Below are 19,913 nucleotides of genomic sequence, written 5' to 3' on the forward strand. Positions count from 1 at the left end.
TCACCGATGAGATCTACGCTGTCATTATTGATCATGACGTCTGTCTCCTTTTTGCAACTTTGTCCACCCAGTGTCTATTTTTTCAGAAATTACGAACAGAGGTAATAGTGTTAAATACAGTCTTATGACACATTGACTGATGTGGCATTTCAATGGTTTTGAGATGGGCCTGCCCCGCTTTCCTGGGAAAGCTCCGGGCCACAGTGACCCTGAATGGGATAAGAGGTTATTGAAAGTGATTTAATGTTGAATGAGATGGGCCTAAAGACCCTCTCTCATTTGTAAATGTTATGTTCTTAAGAATGTCAAGCAGACACTTGTAAAAAAATAAGGCAAGGTGCAATCTGAATCAATGTATTTTACTGTATATTCTGAGAGATTTGGTGACTCGTTAAAACTAAAATAAGGAATAATCAATCAGTTTTAAGCAGATCTCTTAATAATACATTATTACATTAAAGCCAAATGGAAAGCATATGGAAAATGGAAAGTGTGTGGATTAAATCAGGCCAATACAAAACCGAGCTTGTAAGAAAAAAAAATGATTCCCAATTAAGCAGCCTTTACTATACAGGTGTGTGTGTGTGTGATATAACAAACAGACCTATTGTGCTATTTATATTAAAATGATCATGCACCAGGGGTGAAGAACTTATTAAAAAGCAGTCATTAAGATCAGTAGAATGAAAGAAGTTCACTGCTAACATCAGTGAACCTGTGAGACCCCCCTGGGCACTAAACTGCTGAAAAGACAGACAAAAACGTGACTACTGAGAATTAAAGAAAATAAGGTTTTGATCAAGAACAAATCCGCCAAGAAGAAGACAAAAGGTGAAATAAATATTTTTATTATTATTTAACACTCTGCAAAGTGCCAGCTATCACAGATGTTCACCAGTCCAGACGGGCTACCTCTTTGAAAGCTTATTTTCTTTAAGTTCCACAAGGGGGCTTTATCAGAAAAGCAACAAATCTGTTACTTCGACATTTGTGTACTAAATCTTGCAGATTTCGTCATGCATAAAATCAGTCTTAAAAAACAAAACAAAAATAAAATATATATAAAAAAAATATGCGTACCACTGATATACAGATTTGATATAAACAAGCTTATTGGTCACAAACCAAATATAATTATAAACATGGCTTCTTTTACAATAGATACAGAGAACAAAAGTGTGGGATATACATTTCAACTGTACCAGGAAGTGTAATTAAAAAAGTACCTATTCAATTTACACATTTATACATTTTTAAATGTCATAGTGGAAATGTGCACATGGAGTGTAAAACCTATCCTCTAACCATGGTGTTCTTACATGTGGAGTACATCAATTCTCCTAAACAAATTACAGTACAGCCATAGACATTCAACAGTGCATTCAATACTTGGCTGTCAGCAGCCCACCACCCATAGCTAGCCAGACCTAGTATAAAACGGTCTTTTTCTCCTAGAGCATGACAAAATTTAGACAACCTCTGGGCTTTAGGATAACTGCGATATTAACAGAAGACAACTACATGCAGAATCTGAGCTGGCATCTAAAATGTCCCAATCAATTTGTAAGCTTCTGAAACTTTTCTATTCTTCCAGAGATTTTTGAAGGTGTTATGAATGCACAAATAAACGGGTTATTTTGATCCAAGCGCAGAAAAAGCAATCTTTGATAGTAATAAAATAGCAGTCTAGTGAAATCACTATTGGCAATTGGCTCTGTATAACAGTACAAATGCTCAGCCTTAGAAATACATACATATTAATTTTTAATGTAACCTATTTTGCCATAAGTGGTGTAATAATCTGCACTATAAGAAATCTGTAACTCATCGGGGCAGGTAAGTATGTTCTTTAATACCTGTAAGGTTTAGCCACCCACTGGAAACAAAAGGTTTTGATCATTTATAAAGAATGATTACAGCAGGTTCCTAGTTGCAGTGTCTCTGGTTATTCTATCACTTGTGTATGATATAATCAATATGTAAAGTACTACATTAAGTATTTTTTTTCTTTGCGCTTCTAATGTACCATACTGATTGTATCCAAACTTGAATACTTAATTTCTGACTCGTTTTCCAAAACGGACTCTTCCTCTATTCAACGTACCTACTGAAAGAGATATGTGAACAGCTGCAGATTGGGAAGCTGCTGACTCCCAAGGTATCTTTACAACAAAGAAGAAAAATATCCCCAAAAAGGACACAGACATACAGACAGCATTAAAGTGCACACGCATACCCAGATTCCAAACACCCAGCATTAACTGGAAAGAGTATTAAATCAGTGTACAAATTATACAGTTTCAAAAAATGTGCAAAAAATTTGACAATAGAAAAAAAAGTCTGTACATACACTACACTCAATCAACATTGAGTAAAAATACATTTACATAGAATAACCATTAGATCAAATATAGAATTAAAAGCTTTATAAGAAAAAAATGTACAATGTACCCCTTGATACACTAAATATACAATTTGTTTACTGTACCTGGAGACTTTTTTGCACTCCAAATTAATATTTACAAGATTTCATGATCCACTCGTTTTGTTCTCCAATAGGAGAAATGATTAAGTGTGTAATTAGCACTTAGTTCCTCAGCAAATCTAAAAACAAGAAATATTACATGTAAAAAAGCAATTGGCACTATTTAAGCACTCGTGAAGGTACAAGATGACAGCACTGGAAGCCGGGTAACTCATAAGAATGAAATTATAACAAGGGTCAATATTCTGTAGAGTGATACTACAAGACATAACATAAAAGAGTGCTTTTGGCATAATAACTGCAACTGTTTTTAAAATCGGATTTGTAGTGCTACTCTCCAGACTTTTTGCATGATAGAACAGCATCACACTGTATAACAGTAAAACCCACATTTAATGAGGAAAACCTTTTTATTGGGGGGGTGGGGGTTTAATTCTTATTAACGTAAGAACTTTTGCTGACTGGAGGAAGGATAGGTGTCTTGTTGAAAATACAGGAAACCGCAATCACAAACGTTCGTTCAACACAAAACATTTTTATCTCTTATGATACATGTATTGTATATTTATCGTGACTTCAGTGTTTAGGATTCACTTTTGCCAATTATGTTTCTCCAATTCCCTTTATAGTTTTGATGTTATGAGACAAATATCTGCTAATTCCAGTTGAATCTGTTGGAAAGAGAACTTTTTTAATCACTACCCAGAGAGTACAAAACTTCGTCTTTTCCAATTCTGCCTCTAAGAACTGGAAGCACCATTTATTTAACAATCAAATAGGAATTCTTTTGTTGAAAGCCTTAAAAAATTCCATCACTGTAGTGATTAAATCAAGACCACATAAATGCAAAATGTGGTGAAAGTAATTGCTTCTATCTGTGTATTTGCATAGCATCCGAAAAGACAAATCGCAATAATCCACTGTTTCACAACAGGCTAATATTAAAACAAAACTGTAAAATTGCATATTGGCTGGAACTTACTGGATTCAAACATAACCGCAACTGTTAAGTGAGTTTTCCAAGCATTTTCTACTCCCTTCTCACTTAAGATGATATAATGGATACACTCCATATTAACAGGGGTCTACTTCAATTGAGACTACAATCTTTTCACACTCACACTTTTTCACACTATATTAAAAATAATAGCAGGTAAGTCCAAACTACAGATTGTAATACAATACATGCGACAAAGTATTTCTAGTGGAACTACGAGAAGCTTAGAACTCACAAACTGTTGAGATCTGAGTCATAATACATAACAGCGCTTACTACAGTATAGACCAAAGCGAAGAAATTAAGCGACTTGAGTTGAAGCTTAGTCCTCCAAAATCTGGAAATGTAAAAGGAACTAGTGTGGACTTTGGGTAATGAATGTACAAAAGCAATCAGAACTAGCAAATCATTTTTCTTTGCATATGGAAAACTACCAGAAATCAGTGCATGCTTTCTCATGTACTCCATCCCCTGGTTTTACAGCTTGATTAATTCTTGATGGTTCTGAAAACCTCAAACCAATGTTTTTAATCACTGAAGCACTGTAGCCACAATACAAATCTACCCCAAATAGCCTGGGAAGAAAGTTCTTCCTTATTTTGTTTCCTTGGCAGAGACTACTCAGTACTTGGAGTGCTACCAGCCATTAAATATTAAGCAGGAATTTAAAGTACTTTCAATTCCTTGACATGGGACTTGAAATGCCCTTCAAGTAACAAAATAGGGGTGTGTTGCAAAATGGAACAACTATTTTCTCAGAGCATTAATTTCTTCCTTTTAAGCTTTCTAGCCACATGTAACAGGGGCCAAAAAGATAAAAACACTCAAATTTTTAGCTTGGCCAAGACTGCAGTGCCTTGGGAATTTTGTTGAAATTAATTAGCTATAGTTTGGTTAAATGCAATAAATTGAAATTATTAGGAATTTGTCAATACGAGAAAAATTCAGATAAACGCCTTCATTTCTCACTTCATTTCCAAGGGCACTTTTTACATGAGCTGCAGACACAATACAATGTGCAGCTAATGGCAGCTTCGCAGAAATCTGAATGTTCAACTGGTGTTTAACTTGCACATTTTCACATATTAGGCACGACGTCAATCGGTTATCTTTTCTTTCACACAGACAGAACAAAAGGTCATATACGCAGTTCCACAGCCGCAGTGTAAAGACTTCCATCAGCTCATATCACAGGACAGAGGATGAGAAATCTGATGGTGGAAAGTCCACGACACAAAAGGATCAGATTTAAGTCTTGTGCTTGCTGGTTCATGCAATGTCATCACAAGCAACTGTAAACACATAAAAGGAGCATGAAAGAGGAAGAGCGATTGTGCATGCAAGGATCTGGCTCTGCTGATAATTACTTGAGACTTGTTTCAACCTTCATGCCAAAGAATGACTTTCTTGGAAATGAAAGGTGGGATTCTCGCATCACAGTGAAAGACAAGCCTACATTTTCACAGGACGATCACAGGAGAAACCTACTGTAAAACTGCTGATGGATTCAGTTTGGCAACAATCCTATCTTGGCCTTAATACAATCACAAGATAGGAAATGTTTTGTTTTTCAGAGTTTTACATTTTCATTCAACTTATTGTCCTTTATTTTTTAAACTTATTTTACAGATGTGCATTAAGAAAGATTAAATATGACTTGAATAGATGTCTATTAAAATATTTTTACAATATAAATTATTGAACACCTGTTTTTTTTATTTATTTTGACCATAGAAAAAAATTACTGGCATTTTTTAGCAGCATTATTGATTGTTTTTAAAGGTTTTAAGTGTGGTATCCAATAAATATTGCAAATTGAGTTATATAAACAAGTACTAAGAAACATAAAACTTAAACACAACTTACTACTGCCCAATGTAAAAGAAGCAGCATAAAGGACATGAAATTTATGTGGATCACTGCAATGTTTTGTGGTTCCTGTACCAATGAAGACTATAGTTTTCTTGTGAATGTACTGGTTTGACAGTAATCATCGACACTTAATTATTGTGTCTCCCTACTGTCCGAATTTTTTTACATTCTTCTGCAAATTGCTTTATGGGGGTTGAGCAGTTTTTCTTCATGACCAAATATTGGTAATTGCTCAAGGTACATAATTTGTGACTGCTACGCAAATATCCCATTTCCTAGCAATGATATAGGAAATTAATAGATTTGAAGAGTAAACACTCTGTCAAAAACACAAGTGCCGCCTCCTAATCAGGAGTACTAATTATGTTGTTTTACATGAATATTAAACACGAGCACTTGGTTAAAACATATTCGGAACATTGCTAAATTAAACATTAAATCTACTAAAATTCTACAAAATGAATACATAAAGTCAGATCAAAGAGGATCAACAGTGAGTTTCAGAATGAAGTCACTTCACTCAAATCACTTGACACATGAAACATTTGTAATGAAGTTGGGTCTGCCACAGGAAGCCACATAAGCAGCGCCATAAAGACTAATTTGTATATAAATAATTACACCTGTTCTGCAATTTTTACATTGCTTGACTTTTTGGAATGTGTGTATTATATCAGTTTTACAACATTATAAAATAACAGTAGTAATAACAGTAGGAGGAGCAGTAGTATGGAGTTCATCACCTTGTAGTAATAAGTGGGAGATGTCATCTTCCCTAAAGTCATGAATTTGGCTTTTGAAATATTTTACTTATTCTCATGAACTCTTGTTTTGCTGGTTTGCCAAAATATCTTTCAAAATCCAAAATAACAAAACCTGGATCCTAATGTATAAATATTGAAGTTGGGTGTGGTATACAAGTGAAAACCCCTAGTTACAGGGTTACAGGTTACAGGAATCACCACCCCAGCCAAACAGTTATCAATAAAGTGAATATTACAAATTTGATTGTAAGTGTCAGTCTACTCCTTACATCTGCTTAGACTTAACATTCTCATCACTTCCTGACCTAGGAAATATCACCAGTACACCAACCGCTGTTGATATATGGAACGACTGAAAACTATAGACTTTCTTAGGTATAAAATCATACAATATCTCTAGCGGCAACATGGCAAACAAACTCATTTTAAATCTCTTGGCTTGTGAGTAGCTGAGATGTCATATGGGTGACAAGTGCTTCTTTTGCATCAATTTTTGTTTAGTTTGTATCAAAATCATTATAGAGTACAGTACAACAGACTTTGGCGCAAGACAAAGAAACAGATGCAGACCTGAAGCTGCTGAAAACTGAGAATGACAGTGTCTTGGAAAAATGAAGAAGAGGCACTAATGGAGACTGGTGTCGATCCGAGTTTTGTGTTGAACTCAAGCAACTCTGCTTTCATTCAGTCCTGATCAGGAACTAGTGTTTCTGCCAAATCCCCTTAAAAAGGTACAGCACATCATTGCCTTGTTTCACACATGCTCAAACTCCATGATGATTTTAACATTTTGATGAATTTCTACATTCATACAACTTGAAGGCTTTTGTATCCTCAAATCAGGCCCAAAAGAACAGATACTGACAAGTCCTTCCCCTCAAATCAAGAAAATGCCATCCCCCATGTCAATAAAACCATAGCAGCAAAAGCAAGATTCAATTTGAACACCTCTCATTTGCAAATAACTTCCTGTATTACCTCACTTCTCTCACTCTTCTTTATAATTGTATAAGGGCCTTATACAATTTAGATGAATGAATTTGCTGGGTAAATCTTGTCATGTGATGTGTATGTACAGAAAACTGTACAGCACTGATATTCCATGAGGACACAACTTCAAATATCATGCCTAAGGTCAGTTCTTAAGATTTGAATTCCGGTTCATGGAAAACAGAAGATGCTAAGTGAAAAAAAAAAGCCAGGATCAAAATCCAAAATTAAGGAGAATCATCATGCAGGTTATCAGATAGATTGGATTATAACTCCAGGTCAAAAGGTCTTTTCTGGGTGGAGGATTGCTATAATACAAGCACTGGTGTCATCCACCTCTAAAGATAAAGATTTTTCACAAGGCTTCTGTTCAAAAATGGTACAGCAATTAGAAAAAGGTTGGTCTGCAGGTAAAGAAAAGTCTCCCTATATTAAAGGGTGACTAAATTGTAATTCTTTTCAGTAAGGTATGTGGCATGTCAGGGTTTCACAACATTGATGTACTAGAAAAAAAGTCAATTCAGACAGCATTTTCAATCCTAAAGCCAATGGCACCCCTCCCAGCATAAATAACTTTAGAGAGAGAGGTTAGAGCCATCTGGTTACAAAAGGACATAATCTATTTGTAATGAGAACAAAATGCTTTCATTTATGGCACAGAACATACTGTACACAGAGCTCTAACTGCACCGTAACTGTTGACAAGAGAGCAAATATAAATGTTAATGGAACTGTATATTTGAAATATTATAGACATTTATTCTTAATAACAGCTTAACTAGTAGTTAGATGCGTCTTAACTTTCTGTTATTGCTATGCAAGGGGTAAATTGCATAATTAAATAGCTTATACTAATTGAAAATGCTAATGGGGGTTGGATTCTCCTGGGATTTCACTCAAAGGTCATTGCCCATAGTCACTGAACTAACAGAGGTACTGGAACCACTTTCTAAAACAACAGATCTCATCTAAGGGGAGAAGAGTATCACAATTGTGCTGCCGTCATGTACCGTTTTTAAAGCAGACTCAAAGAAATGCAGCGCAAATCAAGATCCATTTTTACCAGCTCTTCCAAAATTCTGGGTACCTGGTACAGTGCTTCTTTGGCGACTTGATCCAGAATTTAAAACAAAAAAGTAAACTTTAAAATACTGCACCTTTGCATACAATGACCTTTCGCCTTTTTACCTTTTAAGAATTCCAACTCTGATTTACACCTACTGGCCTGTGCAAAACTAACTTTGGATATTTATTCCTGGAACGTCTACTGGACAAGACTTGACTCAGCTCAGCAAATAACCTTGGGACCTTGGAGCTATGACCTCTGATGATTCAAACTCAACAGCAGCTTTGGAATGCTCCTACCAATGGAATGGACAATCCTGCATCTGTCAGGTGATGTACAACAGGATCTCTGCACGGAACTGGTTATACATCCAAATCGGCTGTTTCGGCTGTAAAGGTGAATGTGGAAAGCCAATATCATAAAGAGCACATACGGTATTTTAGCAAGGAACAGATTACCTCCTAAGATGCATATAAAAAGCATTAAAAAAATCACAACATTCCTGGAAATACAAATATCACAAGGATAGGTGTGCCTGACAAAAACCTCAGGATATGAGTATGGCCTCTGACACCATACTTTTCCTATTAAATGTAAAAGAAACATGACAGAAATCTGTCTGGTTTGCTCCAGTCTTTAAACCCTTACTTATGGTACAGCAACTGAGCCCTTTACCAAGGTGCATCTGAAGACCCACAGCACCGAGCTCTTTTGCTGTATTTCCAACATCTAGATGACTACAAACAGTCGTCAGCAAAGTAGGAAACAATTTGTAAACCTAAAATTTCTCAGCAAGGTAACAGGCTTCACAATAAATACACATACAATCATGAAAATAAAGGATTTCACAGCAGACACCTTTCCTTTCATCAGTTTTACAAAGTTCACCTGAAAACCTCCGAGAAGTGGATCCATCATCAAGCTGTCAATAAATTTGTAAACAATTCAAAATGCAAAATGACTTATCTGTACTCTCTCAATGTTTAGTAACAGTAAATGCAGGGCTTGTGTAGTTTCCATTAGCAAATAGATAAACATTATCATCGAACAAGACATTTCCAACCATCTTAAATATTGGTTGTGGTTATTATTTTAGAATGACATGTTGAATCCCTTACAAACCCTTTGATGCACATTTGTATACTTAGCATAATGCTGTATAAGGGGTTTTCAATGAAACAGACTAATTTGAAAGATAACAATGCATATATCAATAGGTAAACGTTTTGCTTTGAGATTCTGTCTTTTATTCTCATTTCCCCCTTGTTTGGCACCTGGTTCAAAAGACAAATATTGTTTTGCTACTGGAAGAGAAATTAAGGTCACTGCCACAATATACTGACAGGCACTAAAATCACAACTGTAAGTATTGAACCCAGTGGTATTTGTTGTCTTTTTAATGCCTCCCAGGATATAATATAATGTATAAACCTTAAAATTAGACTTCAATACACAGAATTGATGCCCTTCACACACATCAAGAAGGATACATTTGCTGCTTGCAAAATATAATTTGTTTGAATACTCAAACATCAATGACAAGGCTAGTGTCCCTATCCCAAGTTAAACCTGCAGAATGCCAAAGTAATGCTAGGTTACCATGCTGAAACAGAAAACTCTCAATCTACACTATTATCTTAACTCTCTCAAGCCTGACACATTCGCAGATGTCACTGACACGCACGTCCTGTTACCAAATGCAACATCTTTAAAGGCTTCATCTGCTGTTTTTGGTTATTAAAGCCAACCATTAAGTGTATAGGATTAACCTACAAAGGCTATCTAGTAAAAGTGACTGAAAACGCCAAGGACAGAATTAAAAAGACCAGACGCTGAAACAAACAGCAGTACAACAAGCAAATCACAGGTTGCTTTCAGTCAGCCTTAAAATCCATGTACCATCTGAGTTGGCAAACATTTTTACGGACTGAAGTTTGGATGCAAAAAACTTGCATACCTTTCCAGTCCCGGTGAACAATAAAAGTGAAGATGTTAGTCAACTCCTAGTAAGATACATGTTTTCAACTTTTAAGCTAACTAAACAGTCTCCAAAGATATAAAGGCACACAATAAGTAGTTTAAGCAGCAGACCTACGAAAAATAAAGAACGTGGGGGTGGATGTTAGAAAACAGTTTGTTGCTTTGTGTCGAAAAACCGCAGCGCTGATGCTTCAAAATGACATGATTTCTTCGCAGACACTTACAGTACCACATAGTCCCCAGGTTCAACAGACCATGATGAAACACATCAGATTATCAAACCAGCACTCCAGTGCTATCCCATCTCTAGAACACACCCAGAACTAGACAAGTACACAATGTGTTACAAGTGTTGAAAATACACTTCACAATATTTAGATTTTAGCAGGTGCTTACCCTTTTTATTAAGGTGCAATGTTCCCTAAATCAGGCTGAGTAAAAGCCCCTCTTTGTCTTTTCTTGCAGGTAAAGAGGCTTCTGGGGATGCAAACAAAGAGAAAAGAGAGAAGAAAGTGCAGACGAAACATCTCCCCCCCCCCACGCAACGGGGCGAGACTGCTAGTGCACGAAGATGTGGCGGAGGAGATCCTCCGCTGACGGCCGGAGCTTGGTCTCCACAAAGATGCGCTTCAGGAAGTCGCGGCAGTGATCCGAGACGTGAGGCGGCAGCTGGGGGTTCGTGGGCTGGGTGGCGATCTTGAAGATGGCGGCCATGGCCTCAAACTCCGCCCAGGGGGGCCTCTGTGTCAGCATCTCCACTACCGTGCAGCCCACACTCCTGCAACAGCAAGGAAGACATTAATAAAGGAACCGGAGCAGAGTGCCACACACCCACACTACAGAATAACCAGTTCATCTTAAGTTGGGAAAAGCTGCAAAGGGCTACTTGGACTGCAGGTGCTCACCCTTATCGTCATGCATCATCCAGTTTTGTTTCTGCTGTTCATATGCAGATCCCCTTTGGACATGTTCAACATCCCGAATTGCTATATTAGTTTAGATTTCGAAATATTAAGCATTTCTATTATTTAAAACAGCTGTTTTCAGTTAGATTTAAGATCAATTGTAGGCATTTTGTTCATGATCCAAAGTCAAAGAGTCAGTAAGCATTGGTTCACAATATATAAGAAATTAAAAAACCTATTAGGTGAAGTTGTCGGAAGCTGTGCACGATTAAAAACAGACTTCAATTTATTGAATTATTAGTACTGCAATTAAAACAGTACGGATATTTAAACTAATCTGGATCAAAAGGTTTGAAACTTATGTAATCAACTGCATAATATACTGATTTCCAATAGCTACCACCCCATGTGCTCTGAATGAAAACCTTACATTTGAAACATAACCCATATCAAGTAAATAACGTATGTTACCAAGTTAACAGAACTGTGCTTTTTCCATTAGAAATTCTATACACTGACATGATGCTGCTTCGGAAGATCATATAAAGAAAGATTACCTAAGAAGACCACCTAATTGTAGACATTTACCCAACAGTGCCCTCCAAAAGTATTGAGACAGCAAAGTCAAAACAGTGTAGAATTTTGTAATTGTGATGAGCTCAGTCTCAATGATAAGTACAATTTAAGTTTTAATTCTGGGCAATTACATACATACATGGGACCATGCTGAAAGAAAACAATACTCAGTTTTCAATCCAGCGATTCATTTTTGCCACCTATTGAACTCGCCAAACTTTTTTGGAGACCCTTTGCTGCAGCCATGGCCAGTGACATGGCCAGTCCGGTCAAAATAGAAATGTGTTCTACTTTTTTGCGTGATGAGCAACTTGGTAAGGCTGTATTTTATGCTGCATGTGTGACCGTCGCGGTTCCGCGTGGGCTCGTGCCCTCGCCGCTCCACCCCGCCAGTGCGTCCCGCAACAGCTGGGCTCGAACCCGGGTCTCCGTCGTAACGCAACAGGGAACCAGCCGAATGAGCTAAAGGAGACCTCCACCAGCCCGGGCGGCTGAGGTCCGCCCTGCTACGCGCGGGGAGGGCAATGATGGCACCGTGCCCAAACTAGCTCCGCTACCCCCTCCCCTGCTGACTTCACGTCGGCGAAGGACACTCCCATCCATCGGCGAAGGACAGAAGGACGTCGACGAAAGACACTCCCATCCGGGTCACGGCACCAATGTGACCGTCGCGGTTCCGCGCGGGCTTGTGCCCTCGCCGCTCCACCCCGGCAGTGCATCCCGCAACTCCTGGGTGCGAACCTGGGTCTCCGGCGTAACGCAACAGGGAACCAGCCAAGTGAGCTAAAGGAGACCTCCTTCAAGCCAGACGCCTGAGGTCCGGTGCTACGCGCGGGGAGGGCGATGACGTCACCGTGCCCAAACTAGCTCCGCTACAGACGGTGAAGTAACACCTGCCAATTAAGTCCTGAAGCATTTTCTCTTCCACATAAACAGAATTAATTCTGCTTCTGATATCGCTTGTTTTACATCAATAAAGACAAATTAACTAGTTTTACTGGTGGCCATACGTGACCAGGCATCTTGTTTGCAAAGCACACACAATAGGATGATATTCTTTGGAGGACAGATTCCTTTATTCCTCCACCTTTTAACCTTTCCACCACTTTGGTAAAGATTTAACTGGGTCTCATCTGTTCCTAAAACTTGGTTCCAAATCTTTCCTGATTGTTCTTTTTACTTCCAAGCAAATTCTAGTTTGGCGTTTCTATCCTTGGAGCAGCTGGGTGATTTACATCTTGCACTGTAGCATTTGTAATTCTGCTATATGGTCTTCTGTTGTGGATTTTAATACCTTCACTCCTGCTCTCTGGAGGTTGCTGGCAATTTCACTGGTATTTATTATTTTAATTTGTTTATTTTAGGGTTTTCCCTGTGATATTTTTTCCTGTTTGAACTGAAGATGTTTTTCTTTACCGACTTGGTCTTTGCTGATTGGTATTTATCCCTTAGGTTTCATGTTTCTTTAGTATATCCTAAATTGTTGATTTTAGTATACCAGGTTTCTGTGGTAAGGTGCTGATTTGAATTTTTCAGTTCAGTTCCTAATTATGTGCACTTCTTTTGCAGAAATGACTTTGATATTCATTTTGGCTTTCACCTACCTATAGCAAACACTAAAATGACATAAAAGACCAACACCAAATTACAGCAAACACCCGACTAATAGCATTAATCTGTAAAAAATAATTGGTCCCAATAGAATTGCACCTTCAAAATAAAAAGATTAAACATTTCGTACAATAAAGTAAATCTGAATTGACTTTTTAAAAAATATATATTTTATAATTGTACTTATTTTTAAGAGAACAGATTATTACCTCACATTGCAAATCAAAGCTAAGACTTCACTGTTGCATTACTTTAGGATGGCACGAGGGCTGCAATAGAATCGAGCAAAGTCGATGTTTAACCAGCAATCCGAGGAGGTTAAAATGTATTCTTCGCCGCATCTCATGTTAACATGAGCAACACCCAAATGACACAGCTCAATTTAAAAATAAACTCAGATCTTAAATACTAAAAAAAAACCAATGTTGATACTACTATTCAGAATGAGAAAACTCACGGATTAATATTTTTTTGTTTTTGTGATTGAATAAACAAAGAAACGTTTGGGGCAAACTTAAAGAACACCACTAGCTGAAGGCATCGTCGTCCAATCCAATGTCTTCAATACTGCTTACCAATCAAAAGTTGCCTGATAAGAATATTTTGCATAGTCTTCCAACTTTTCAAGTACAATTCATTGCCCAACCGTCTCCTCAACGTAGCTACTTTGTGATCAGAAGTTGTAGTAAAATGACAAAACTCCAACTCGCCAGATATCAGCTTTCCTTCCATAGCCTTCTCCACTGATCACTTCTGGGCTCATCCAGTATGGTGTGCCAGTGACTGACTTTATTCCTGTCCCCGATAAACAGATCGTCTGCAGCCGCCGGCTGGCTCCAAAATCTCCAAGCTTCACATTCCCAGCAGAATCCCGGAGGATATTTGCTCCTGATATAGCACAAAGACAAACATTTTAATATTCTTAGTCAACAGCTTACACCAACTTGTGACGCTGACTGTTTCAACAGCAGAAGGCTACTGATCTTGATTTCTCCCCCTAACAAATAAGAAATTTGGAGAACATTACTTCAAAAGCGATTAAAATGTTTTTAGAACAATCCTTATTCACAAATATAACAGACTTATAAGCTGAAAAATATACAAATATAGAAACAGAAGTGTTAACTGCGTAGAGAGAAATAATGTCACATATAAAAACAATTGAATTCCATAAACAGTACCAAGTATTAAAATGTTAATTTTGGAAGATGTTAATTTGTGAACTGAACAGTTGTAACATTTAAAATGTATGGATAATGGGTACATTTTTGCATTTATCTTTAATATGAAATATTCTCCCTCATTTCCAAATAAGGAAACACCTTATAAGACCTAGTTTATGTGAGAAGGAGATTTCATTTATACAGAAATAATGAAAGAACAATGCAAAAAGAAAAAAAAAAAACAGAATGCCATGAAACAATATAAAATATTGCACCTTTGCTTTAAATGTTTGCAAATTATATCTACATGAGCATTTTCTGCTCTCTAGACAAGACTAAAACCACTGAAACCAAGGTTTTCTTTGTTCCAGTACCATTCTATAGAACTTCTTTAATATTTTGGATAGAATGAAAAAATTAAACAATTAACTAAATGTTCATTGTTACTGTTGACTTCCATCATCTGCAATCTTAAAAATACAGATATGAACTTTTCAAGAAGATCTTTAAATATTTAACAGCTCGAAAAAATGAACAGAAATGACAAAAAAATTAAAATATTAAACTAATTTATAAAACCGATGGCAAGCCCTGGGCAAACCATTCCTGTTTCCTCGCTTTCACCTTTGATATCTCGGTGTACAATCATGTTGCTGTGCAGGTAAGACACTCCTTCAAGGATCTGCCGGGTGTATTTTCGAGTGACGTTTTCAGTAAGTGCGCCGTATGCCTTCAGCTGGTCTTTTATTGAGCCCTGGAAATTAGGTGGCGAAAATAATCATTTTTACTGCAGTCCAGCAATATGACATGGGGTTGAAGTGCACAACTTTTTTAAATCATGTTTTTTATTTTTGCAAAACTCCCGTAAGCTTCAGTGCCGGGGAATAAATATTTCCATCAGCAGGTGGCTTTATTGTACTGACAGATAATGTATCACGTCCAGCACATATATATGCAAGCCTTACAGTCAATTGTCTTTTTTTTTTTACATAAACATTAATATCTGTATTAAGCAACCTAAACCTGGTTTCTACAATGACGGCATACCACAATCAAACTATACATTACCCCTGGCATGTACTCCATGAAAATAGACAGAGTTCTTTCTTGAGTGTCCCGTAGGCATCCATAGTACTGTACGATCCTTTCATGGAAGAGATTCTTCAGCAGCTGGATCTCACACTCTAGGGCACTCACCTCCTACACAAAAACAAAAAACACAACGTGTGGTTACAACTTCATTTCAGCAATGGGACAGACATTTCCTAAACCGAGAGAGAAAGATCAAGTGTCAAAGAAACGTGAAGTAATACTAAAACGTTTTCCGATAAAACTCACCCTAAGGGCACAAAGTCAAAATGCCTATTGATGCTAGGGTACAATCTCAAAATGTAGGTATATCCCTTCCTTTACTTGTAACAGTCTTTAAACAGAAATTTGTAATTGAGCTTTTATAACTTGGAAACAGCAACAAACACAGCTGTGATGCAAGAGAATCACAATATTGACCTACTCCCTGAATTTAAAGCTTTCATGCATCTACGTTGTTACTCCCCTCCAATTTGTCCGGAGAGGGCAGAGTTTCAGAAAGAAGTATGGACCTCACCTTGCTGGTCTCTGGGCTGTCGGGATCGAACTGCACCTGCTTGACTGCCAGCTCGCGGCCAGTGTCGGCATCATAGCACAGATAGACCCTGCCAAAAGCACCCTGGCCCAGGAGCTTCCCCAGGCGCCAATTGGTAGGAGCCCGTGGAGCTGAGGCAACAAGAAAAAAATACATGTAGGGCTCAAACAAATTCACTGCATAAAACATACAGCTTCTAGGCTTTAAGTCACAAAGGCAGCGCTTTGGAAAAAAAAATTAGAACATCAGAACATAAAGGTTACACACGCAAGCAGGCCAGCAGGTTGATCGAGCCCGTTTTTTAATTAATAGTTAATTAAGCCAAGGATTTCATCCAGCCGTTTCTTAAACGGAAAGCCAAACAAATGACGTGCCACCAGATGGTACCCTTCTACAACATAGCTGGGGAGCTTGTTCCATACTCCCACTATCCTTTGGCTAAAGCACCGCCACCTGTTCTTGATTCTAAATGTACTTCCGTGTAGTTTCCATTAGTGCCGTACTGACTCACCCAATCGTGTATCTCCATCACTCCAACTTATTTTTCCATATTTTGACATGAAATGTGAATTCCATGAATATGAAGTATCAATACATTAATAAGTAGGAATGTGTAAAAACACAGCACATTTTTTACAGAAATGTGCATCTGTTCTAAATGTTTTCAGTACAGAGCCAAAATACATTGCATACAGGAGACAGATGAAGTAGATGGAAAGTTAAATTAAGGATGTGATATGACCCACAAAGTCTGCCAAAACCTCTAGGTGCTTTGGTTTCATCCCACGGTCTAAAACGTTTTGACTGATGCTTAGATGGCTGGTAGTTCTGTTTGTTTTTTAGCCAGCAGCCATATCACCCTGCAACTCACATCAGTCAACCCACTGAAGCTCACCCGGTGAGCCTGGTCAGTACCTCCTGGAAAAAGCTAAGGATGCTGCTGGAAAAGGTGTAAGTGGGGCCAGCAGGAGGTGCTCACCCTGTGGTCTGTGTGGGTCCTAATGCCCCAGTATAGTGACCTGGACACTATACTGTAAAAAGGTCTCATGAGATGTAAAACCGAGGTCCTGACTCTCTGTGGTCATTAAAAATCCCAGGGCGTTTCTCGAAAAGAGTAGGGGTGTAACCCCGGCATCCTGCCTACAAATCCCATTAGCCTTTACCAGTCATGGCCTCCTAATAATCCCGATCTCTGAACTGGCTTCATTACTCTGTTCTCCTCCCCACTGATAGCTGATGTGTGGCGAGTGTTCTGGCGCATCATCCAGATGTGGCAGCACATTTCTGGTGGAGGGGATCCCCATTACCTGTAAAGCGCTTTGAGTGGAGCGTCCAGAAAAGCGCTATATAAGTGTAAGGAAATATTAAAAACATACTGGTAGGTTGATTGGCTTCTATGAAAACCGGCCCTAGGTGTGAGTCTGTGTTTGTCCAGTGATGAACTGGCCTCCTGGGTAGGGGGTACCCCGCCTTGCGCCCGTTAATGGCCGGGAAAGGCTCCTGCACCCCCTGACCCCAAATTGGAAGAAGTGGATGGACGGAGGGATGGACGGAGGGATGGATGGATGGATGGATGGATGGATGGATGGATGGACTCCAGAGTCGTGTGACCCAAGCCCTCCAGAAGAGGACTCACAGCGGCTAGGAGGGCTGATGTCCATGACCGTGAGAGTAGGGTTGCTCTCGATGTCACTCCCCCTCCTGCGGCTCCTGCTCTCCTCAAACTCGGGGGTGAAGATGCTGCTGCCGCTGCTGGTGCTCAGGGAGTGGTCGGTGGGACTGAAGCTCACCGGAGAGCGGAAATTGTTACCCTGCGTGCGCCGAGCTCGAGGGAATGTCTTGCGCCCTGAGCAACACAAAAACCTTTGCGTTACATTCCCATACCTCAGGAAGATCCCAGGACTGAAGAATATCATAATGATAATGTTGCTTTATTAGCCCTAGACAATTTGTTGCATTAGGAATTCGTCTTTTCGCAGACCCCAGCTTGCTCTCCATGAGACACACAGACACACAGACAGGGAGAGAAGCTTGGGGGTCAGAGCACAGGGTCAGCCATTGTACAGCGCCCCTGGAGCAGCTGGGGTTAAGGGTCTTGCTCAGGGGCCCAACGGAGTAGGATTCCTCTGCCGGCCGCGGGATTTGAACCAGCAACCTTCCAGTCACAGGCCCAGATCCTGAGCCACAGAGCCACCGCTCCTCCACCTATGCAGGCTAATAAACTAGAGATGTGTTAAAAGGGATTAAAAACCGTTTTTCCTGGAGAAGCTTTTCTGGGGTTTTGAAAAGAATCATCGGTCTGCACACATGATCCATAATATTTTTTAATGGCGATATGATCATGTAAGAGCTTTAATTTCTATTGCTTGATTTAGGAAAAATGCGCTGCAAAATAATAAATGCTAATAGTCACAATAATATGTGACGTAAATACATTACTTGCATCTAAAGCACAGTATTACCTTCCCTGTTGTCAACTACAGTACCATGCGTAAAGGATGCTTTAAAAGCTGGACGTTTTTGTTTTTCATCAGTTTTTCTGACACTAGAGGCTTCGCTTTTTTCAACAACATGGCATTCTCAGCCTTTTCAGCACTCACTTTTTTTAAAGTTAAGAGGGTGGAAAAGTTAATGAGGAAAGCTGCAGTCCCTCTTTGTTGACCGGGAAAGCTAAATTTAAGAATCTAAGATTTAGTCATTTCTCTTTGACATGACAGTTTCTGATAAATATTTAATTTCCAATTCATTAATTGTAAATAAAAAGTGAATTAATTATTAAAGAATGAATCTGGTATAAACGCATTAATCATAATGAACAGAGGCTGCTGAACAGATCACCTAAGCCCCTTGATTAGGTTCAATTTGGCCTCGGTATACCATTGAATACAAAAATAAAAGTATGCAGAAAACACAGGCGCAACATTGAGGTTTTATAGTCATTACAAGAGATTTGGTTAACGGATGCAGAATAGACACTAAATGTGTACTGTGATTTTGCTGCAGGTACATTTTAGTTTCTCAAAAATACTTCAGTGCAAAAATTGTTATAAATGTATTTCACAAAACCTTGTAGACTGAGACATTTTTGATCAAATGCGCTTGTGTACCTCGCACCAGGCTAGTACGTTATTGTAAATAAAAGCCTTTGGTGAGCTAGAAGTACTGCATCCTACATATATCAGCAGATTCACATGTTTAGAAATTCGTTTGACACCTTCTGCTTCTCACTGAAGTTGCTTCATCTCAGTGTCTTTTCAGCTTGGTCTTTGACAAAGGTTTGACATACTCATAAATGCATAAATAGCCATGCATATTTGTTCTCTAGCTAGAAGCAAAACTGTAATATTAAGATTCTTGCAGCCTCCTTCTATTGTAAATCTCATTATTTAAAGTCTATGCTGTGACAGCCAATTAACATTTATGGGTTAGATAGCTTATAATGGATAGAATCGCACGTTTTTTTATAAAGTAACTTGCCATCACTGTAGTCCTGATGATGAAATGAGATGTGGTACCGCCTTGGGTACGTTCCCCCTTTTCCAAATTTCTCAAACACAGGAATGTCGTAATCTGTAAAAAAAAAAATCTTGCACATTTACAATCAAAAATTGCTCAGTGTGTAAAACTGTCATTATGGCCGAAGACAAAACAGCACATCTCGAAAGTACAGCGCAGATCTGGCTACCAAAGAAAACGATGAAAGGAGCATCAAATCTAGATCTGATTTGATTCAACTTACAAAGTGTAAAGAGTGGAAAAAAAAACATAAAAGAACTCACCAGAGAACTCTTGGTGGTTATCGGGATAGCTCTGAGCTCTTGGCATACGTGATTTGGGGTAACTGTCACTGAAATAAAGCAAGAAAATGTTTTATTTTCGG

General features: G+C 38.5%; 1 protein-coding gene across 2 annotated transcripts in view; it reads right to left on the bottom strand.

Moving 5' to 3' along the window:
• Positions 1-827: 827 nt before the first annotated feature.
• Positions 828-19,913, bottom strand: part of map3k2 (mitogen-activated protein kinase kinase kinase 2) — a 38,928-nt gene continuing 19,842 nt past the window's right edge. For both annotated transcript variants that reach the window (XM_006636796.3, XM_015359478.2), the window contains 8 exons: positions 19,813-19,880; positions 19,511-19,603; positions 17,670-17,879; positions 16,016-16,164; positions 15,478-15,609; positions 15,034-15,163; positions 13,957-14,134; positions 828-10,932 (listed from right to left, as the gene is read on the bottom strand). In XM_006636796.3, the coding sequence (XP_006636859.1) occupies positions 10,713-10,932; positions 13,957-14,134; positions 15,034-15,163; positions 15,478-15,609; positions 16,016-16,164; positions 17,670-17,879; positions 19,511-19,603; positions 19,813-19,880 (1,180 nt within the window). In that variant the 3' untranslated portion in view covers positions 828-10,712. The remainder of the gene's footprint in view (positions 10,933-13,956; positions 14,135-15,033; positions 15,164-15,477; positions 15,610-16,015; positions 16,165-17,669; positions 17,880-19,510; positions 19,604-19,812; positions 19,881-19,913) is intronic.

Source organism: Lepisosteus oculatus, chromosome 12 (assembly GCF_040954835.1).
Source record: "Lepisosteus oculatus isolate fLepOcu1 chromosome 12, fLepOcu1.hap2, whole genome shotgun sequence".
Lineage (NCBI taxonomy): Eukaryota > Metazoa > Chordata > Actinopteri > Semionotiformes > Lepisosteidae > Lepisosteus > Lepisosteus oculatus.